Source organism: Pteropus vampyrus, unplaced genomic scaffold (assembly GCF_000151845.1).
Source record: "Pteropus vampyrus isolate Shadow unplaced genomic scaffold, Pvam_2.0 Scaffold10, whole genome shotgun sequence".
In the NCBI taxonomy this organism is placed as follows: domain Eukaryota; kingdom Metazoa; phylum Chordata; class Mammalia; order Chiroptera; family Pteropodidae; genus Pteropus; species Pteropus vampyrus.
In genome coordinates, this window is record NW_011888791.1 from 7,562,975 (window position 1) to 7,570,590 (window position 7,616).

General features: G+C 30.9%; 1 protein-coding gene across 1 annotated transcript in view; it reads right to left on the reverse strand.

Moving 5' to 3' along the window:
* Window positions 1-7,043, reverse strand: part of LOC111730350 (Fanconi anemia group M protein-like) — a gene marked incomplete at its 5' end in the record, with an annotated part of 9,041 nt that extends 1,998 nt beyond the window's left edge. The window contains 6 exons of the mRNA XM_023521607.1: window positions 6-200; window positions 938-1,041; window positions 3,047-3,203; window positions 3,956-4,084; window positions 6,774-6,842; window positions 6,948-7,043. Coding sequence (XP_023377375.1) covers window positions 6-200; window positions 938-1,041; window positions 3,047-3,203; window positions 3,956-4,084; window positions 6,774-6,842; window positions 6,948-7,043 — 750 coding nt within the window. The remainder of the gene's footprint in view (window positions 1-5; window positions 201-937; window positions 1,042-3,046; window positions 3,204-3,955; window positions 4,085-6,773; window positions 6,843-6,947) is intronic.
* Window positions 7,044-7,616: the final 573 nt, after the last annotated feature.

Consider the following 7,616-nt stretch of genomic DNA (forward strand, 5'->3'; position numbering starts at 1 on the left):
TGTGCACAACTTTGTCTCATCTGCACTTGTCTTAGCTTTACTGCACGTCGGGTTTTATATTTTTTACTCCCATCTGCAAAGCAATCTTCATTTATTAAATTAAAATCAACACACACTTCTTGACTTGATTGGCTTTCACAAGATTCCTCCTCATCAACACAAAAACTGTCTTCTAGATAGGTTTCATCTTGCTCAGGAATCTAAAGTAAAAATACAAATAAGACTATTACAAATTTCTTTCATAAAATCAGCACATATTTAACATATTCTTTTTAAGTATGTAAGATCTTTATGAATATTTATTTCATTTACTTTATTAATTCAGTCACTTGCTCAACTAACATATACTGAATAATTCTTTATGGAAAAAAGTGGGTACTTTAGGGATAAAAAAATAATGACTTACCCTTTAGAAATTAATAATCTAGTGCAAGTACCCAGAAAAACAAACAGTAATTTATAAACAATATGATTTCCGTAATAAACACAATAGAAGTACAGAGATATATGAATGACCATATTACCAGAGTGAACACGGCAATTTATAAATTTAGACTAATATAAAAATGTTATCATCAATAGAAAATCCGTAATTTTTAGAACATAACATTTTTATGAAAAAAATAAGTTTTCAAGAGAAATATAACATAAGAATTAAAAATTTAATGAGTAGATGGTGAAGTTTTATTCACTTCCTATAAACATTCTTCTAACTGAAAAATAATAGTATATTCTAATTAGTTCAAATTAAAGGAAGGATAATTTGATCAAATTAGTACTAAAAGGGATTTCGAGAATTCATTTAGTCTACCTTCCTAACTCAGGACAGAAATAATCCCAATTAGCTCTGATAGTCCAATTTCAGAAACAAAATGAAGGTTTCATTAACAGGAACATATTTTGACGTCACCATCAAGAAATTATCTGGAGTTCATACCTGTGAGAAAATGTTTATGTTATGTTTCTTATGGATCATTTTGTACCGACTGTTCATCAGTGGACTGCGCAAAGATTTCATGTAAATAGCTCTCATTTCAGAATCTGTGTAAAGAATAAAAATTTCAAATAGCAACATTATTTAAATGAAAACTAGCAAACTATTTAACTTTGACTTATTCCTAATTCACATAATTCCAACCTCATGGAATTGTAATATACAAAAGATAGTTAAAAGATATTGAAACATCTAAAAACAATTATTCAAAAATACGAAGTTAAGAATTTTGCCTTTGAAATCAGACCATCTAGTTGGGTGATCATGAACAATTTATTTAAGCTCTTTAACTCAGCTATCTCCTCCTAAAATACGGATTAGGATAGTGCCTATTCATGAAAAATAAATGTATACAAAGACTTTTGGACTGTACCTCATTTATAGAAAGTATTTAATAAAATACCAGAAATCCAGGCAAAAAAAAAACAACAAAAAACCAACATGCTTATAAACATCAAAAGCCACAGCCAATATTTTATAGGTTTCATAATTTTCAGTCAAGCCAAAACTAGCAAATGTACAGGTTTTTATTTATGCCTATCTTTTTTTTAAGGTTATAATCAGAAAGCAACTTTATTTTTGTCTCCCATTTTCCCTTAATTTTGGGGTGATTAATTAACATGTGTTAAACTGAGGTATAACATTGCTAATTTAATGACTATAGTGCTTGGTACAAGATGTATAAGTTTTTCTTGAATAATCTTTTCCTTATCTTCAATTCCATAGCTAGCTTCAACTATTAGATATCCTCTTGACCTAACTATCCAGTTGTTACTCATGCTAAATCCCTACAGAATGAGACCTTACTTACAGTTTACTGTTTAGAGGGGCTCAGAATCAAGGAGCTTTCGGATTTTTTTTTTTAGGCATAATGTACATATAGTAAAATTCATCCTCTTTAGGGTATAGGTCTGAGTCTTAACAAATGCATAGTTATGGTAACCACTAATCTATTTGTTGTCCCTACAGCTTTATCTTTTTCAGAATGTCGTATAAATCAAAGTATACAGTATATAACTTGTTAAATCTGCCTTTTGTCACTAAGCACAATTCATGAGATTCATATGCCTATCATTTTTTAAAGTTATAGCACAGAATACTTAAGAAATGAACATCAAGGGCATAATGCTGACACCTTGTCCTGCAAATCATGTCAGTATCAATGACATAGCAATGAAAACTTCAGGACCTTTTCTTTCAGAGTCATGGACCTTGGGAAACTTTGCTGTCTTATCATATCAGAGATTGCAAGAACATAATAAACGGCAAGATCTGTAAAAGACCAGAACATTGTAGAGCTCATCAAAATATTTCCTATTTCTATTACAGCCAATCTGAATCATCTTCTCTTAATGAATTATGTATAAGATGTACTCAAGCCTTGTCTGGAGAGACTTTACCAAAAGTCAATCTCCTTTACTTGGCAAATTTAATAAATTTGGCTTTGTGCTTCAGCTGGTTTTAAAAATCCACATTGTTAAATTCTTCATCTCATTCTAGAGTGTGATCACATGAATGTCACCTTCTCAATAAGGTTTAGCCCTAAATAGCTTATATAAAATTGCAACTTATCCATTATTAATACCCATAACCCCTTCCACAACAAATCATCATTTTCATTTTTTATAAATTTTTTTATCTTATATTACATAATTTAGTTATTATATCTATTGTTGTCTCTTTCCATTTAAATGTAAGCTTCATAAGGGCAGAGATATTTCTGTCCATTGTTTTCACTGATATAGCTTTCTCAAGAACCTTACATAGTACCAGGCATGTAGTAGGCACTAAAAACTTGTTAAATGAACATTTAACACCAAGTCAACCAGGTTGTTCTGGAGAAACAATCAAATTAGCAGAAGCCTATAAACAAATAAGTCTAAAATAAAGCAAATACTACAGAATTTGAATGAAAATGACCAAAAATTTCATACAAACCAAATTTAATTCCCTTTAAAGTCAAGGCTCTTTGAAAAGTTGCTAAAATATTTAAATACAGCCACATTAGAAGCATTGAAAATTAAAAGAAAAAGGCATCATTATATCATTTACCATCTATGGCCTGTGAAAGTTGAGTCTCATCATTTAAGAAGTCAAGCAATGAGGAATCTTTTTCATTTTCTGACTCATCATTTTCATCTGATGAAACATATTCTGCATCTTCTTGGGTAAGCTCTGCTTCATTATCTAAAAACTTCCTAGCTACAAACTAAGATAAATTAAAAAACAAGAAGATACTGTTAAGAAAATCATTTACTTATAGTTTTGGAAAATAGATTTCTTGCCAATACTTTTAAGACCATAAAATAAAAATAGAAAATTGCCAGAAGAATTGATAAAGTAGCACATCTAAATTTCTTATGATAATTCTTATAAGTAAAATAAAGTACAAGTCAGCATGTCAGCTTAAAGAATGTTTTTCTTTTTCTTTTTTTTAAATAAGAATAAAGTCACCTGAGTCTTTTGGCTATTTTAATTTTTGCCAGGAAAATACTGCACCATAAAAGTACTGATCAGAAAAAGCTGCTGAGAATTCTTTTCCAAGGATTTTTTTTTAAATGCCAAGGATTTGAACATTGGATAGAGATAAGAAAAATACTACAATGATTATAAAAGCAAATACAATAAAACTGATTTCTGTCTCTATGTTTTCTTCAATTTGAATCTTAAATGCTCAATACACTACAGTTTCTTTATTTAGAAATTCAAAATAACACAGCACTACAAGATAGCTTCAGAACAAACACACACACACAAAAACAAAAATACCATACCTTGAGATTTTAATTCCAGTAAAAAAGGTAAAATTTGGGTAAAAATATTTAATTTGGAGATTTTTTTCTTCTATTAAGAAATTATAGACAGAAATCTACTTCTATGTAAAACCTAATGTTCTTTACTAATTAAATACATATAGTACATATACGTATGTATAGAAATTAAAGACTGAAAAAAGTTTACCTTTAGGTGACTCTGTCTGTTTTGGACTTTGATGCCTCTTTTGATGTTCCTGTTCTGACTCTTGAAGTCTTCTAACTGTGGATGTTGTTGGTGAAAATTCTCACTCTCATCACTAGATGATAAATCTAACTATAATAATTTAATAAAATTCTTGCATAAGAAAATACAACTGGATTATTGTATCTTAATGTATTTCTCAAGGGTTGTTGCTTTCACTTCCATTTTTTCCTTTTAAAAGTTGGCCTAACATTTTCTTGTTAGAAAAATAAAATGCTCTCACAACTCAGAACCATGTTACAAATACATAATACTTAAGGATTGAAAAATTAGGTAATACTAAGTACTAAGATATACAATTAGGTAATATAAGTAATACTAAGATAGTAGTCATTCAATTTAGTATTACATAAAATGTATTTGATGAAACTTATATTTTCAATTTAACTGTTTCCTTTAGAATATCCTGAAAGGCTTCACAAAATATAGTTGTCTGTAAATATAGCTATCAAAATCAGTCCGACAAACAAACAGAGACTCATGGACATGGACTATAGACTAGTGGTTACCACAGGGTAGTGGGTAGAGGATGAGGCGGGAGGTAGATGGGGTAAAGGAGGTCAAATATAGTGGGTAGGGGGAAGGTGAACTGGGTAATGGGAATCGAATATGTGATAGCTGAAGGAAACTGGACTTTGGGTGGTAAACACAAAATAGAATATACAGATGTCAAATTATAATGTACACCTGAAAATTATATAATTGTATTAACCAATGTTACCCCAATAAACTTAAAAAAAAAAGGTTAGACTAGGACTTCTCAAACTATAATATGTTTGTAAAAGCACAGATTCCTGCCCTAGAGGTTCTGATTTTGTATCCATTGCTTGTTCCACTGTAGTATGTTGCATTCACTTCATGGGTCCTCAGAGCAGGTATAGCAGATATGAGTGGGATCCAGGCAAACTCCTACCTCAAGTCTTAGTTCGAGGTGGTTCATGGTTTATATCTGCAGGAGCCATTAGGGGACATGAAAGACCCAAGTCCAATCCAGATTTGCTAACTGGAGTCATTGGCAGCAGCACCTCTCTGCTTTTTGGGAAACCGCCCCATTGGCAAGAAAGTACATCTCTCCTGAGGTATACAAGGCAGGAGCCATGGATCCCTGAATCAGCATTTCCGGCCCACTCCCCTCCCCAACCCTGCCCTGGTGAACCACAGAAAAATGAAATTAATTTGTAACTTAAAACCCTTGTATCTGGCCTGAAAATATGTCAGAGTGCTAGATCTACAAAGAACATTTTCTCTAAAATGGAAATCTGTAACTCAACTGCTGCTATCTGATTAAATAGCAATTAAAACCCTCAAGACTCTTTGGAACTTTCAAAGATTATTTGAAACGCAATTGTGTTGTATTGATTAAATAATTTTAAGCTAATAAGAAAGTCACTGCATTTCTTAGTCAATTCCTTCGCAAATAAATTTATCTTATTTATAGACAACAACAACAACAACAACAAATCAGTCCAAACATACAGCACTCCTTTCAAACCAAGAAAATCAATATAAAAATAAGGAATTTGGATGAGAGGGTCTATCAACTACATCTTTTACAGAATAATCTAAAACCAATCAAAAGAATCAAAGAAAGTTATTAAAATAATTTCAATTAATAGGAATACTTTGAGTGGTTTGATCATCAGCATTATCAATATTTTAATTCACTTCTGAGAAGTAGATCAGACATTCTAGTTAAGGTAGCAAGTTAAAGTAATTTTTTCTAGTCTATGAGTATACAAAGTTAATACGGACTGACAGCATTTTTAATTAATTTTACACAAATTAACAGATTTTATTAGAGAATTAAAACACACAAGATTTCCTCATCTCAAAATTTACTTATCAGCCATGAGCTGATGACAAATGAATACATTAGGCTTAAGACTTGCTCCCTCCTCCAACCCAAACTTCATATTCACATAGTCACCAATGCCTTCCAGACAGGGACACTTCACTGTCCCATCAAAACCTCAAACTCAAACATGTTCATCAATGAACTTATCTCTTTCTTGTCTTCTCTAGATTTGTGACACATCTGCCTAACAGCCCAAGCCAAACACCAGTCCTACTGGAAAGTCATCCTTTCCTTCCTTCAAACCCATTCAGTAAGCAAATGAAAAAACACCAAGAATGGACCCAGATTTTTCTCCAATGTTATTTCCTGGCACTCTTTGTCTTTACAATCTAATAATATGCTGTTTCACAACTTTGTGTCCTTTTTTAAAATGTTCATTCTGTTGGCAATACCTTCTCTTCTCCCTTCTCTTATCTATGCTTTAAGATTTAATAAGGTTTTATCTTCAAGAAGCTTGCCAGAACTTCCAAAGTCTAGGCTAAGGGCTTATTATCTTTTCTTAATGCTTAACTCAAAATATTACATTAAATATATACATTTACCTCCCCTCCTCCCCCAAAAATCCATTTACCTATCTTTGTCTCCTATTAGATTATAGGTGATTTAAAATAGTATCAGATATAATCTTTATAGTATCCCCAGCACCTTACACTGTATATACACAGTACGTATTTAAAAAAACATTTGCTGAATTGCTGATGTGTACTGACAAAAGTAGGGATAGTTTCTAAAAGGAGAATAAAATTAAAATAGAAATTCCAGTCACATAGGATGTAATATCTATTTTTCTGTTAACTATATACCTGTAAGATCAAACATACTGACATTCACCTATACAAATATATTTCTTATAATATTTGCTCCAAAAGAATCTGAACATACTATACATTATGTTTATCTACTTACTTTGTTTAGAGGAACCCTGCGCTTTTTTACAGCATGAAGAGGAGAATCAACTTCACTATTTTTCTGATCCTAGATAAAGTAGATAAATAGATAAAGTAAAAGGTTAAAAAAAAAAAAGTAAGGAGAGAGAAGATGCCTTTATGATCATACTACTGTGATTACTGAATGACTCACCTCAGGGGATTCTAAAACATTTCCTTTTTTTTTTTTACTCTTTCTTTGGAAAATCTCATCATCTTCACTTTCATTGCTTGTTAACTGTTCACCTAGAATGTATTTTAAAATAATGAATCTAGTTAATAGATTTAAATTTATCCAGCCACGCTATTTTATAGATACGATAAGAATTGTTTTTGTAAATCTCAACACTTATTCACTCTCAAAAAAAGATCATTTTTCAGAAGTTTGGCCAAAAAAATCAGCAGACAGAAAAATAAAAATGCCAGTGAAAATTAAATCAGCATAGGAAGAGACAGAAAAATAAAACAGTGTCAGTGATAAAATTGAGATAACTTTTATAATAAACACATACTTGAGTTCAATTTTACAAATTAACTGAAAAGAGGCTAGAAGAATATAAAATGAAATTTTATTAGTCAAAGTTTCAGAATTCAGCTTTAAAATCTACTATAGTCTTTCTGCCCTTTGTGTCTTATTCTCTAAGTGAAAAAGTTAAAGAATGATAACGCAGTCTACAAAACAATATATAAAAAAATTTTTTTCTATGTCTCTATATATGTACATATACATGTGTGTTTGTGCACAAGCATGAAATAAAAATTGGTAAGATATTCACTAAAATGTTGTCACTAGAACAACACATTAGGAAGGTGGAAAGAATGC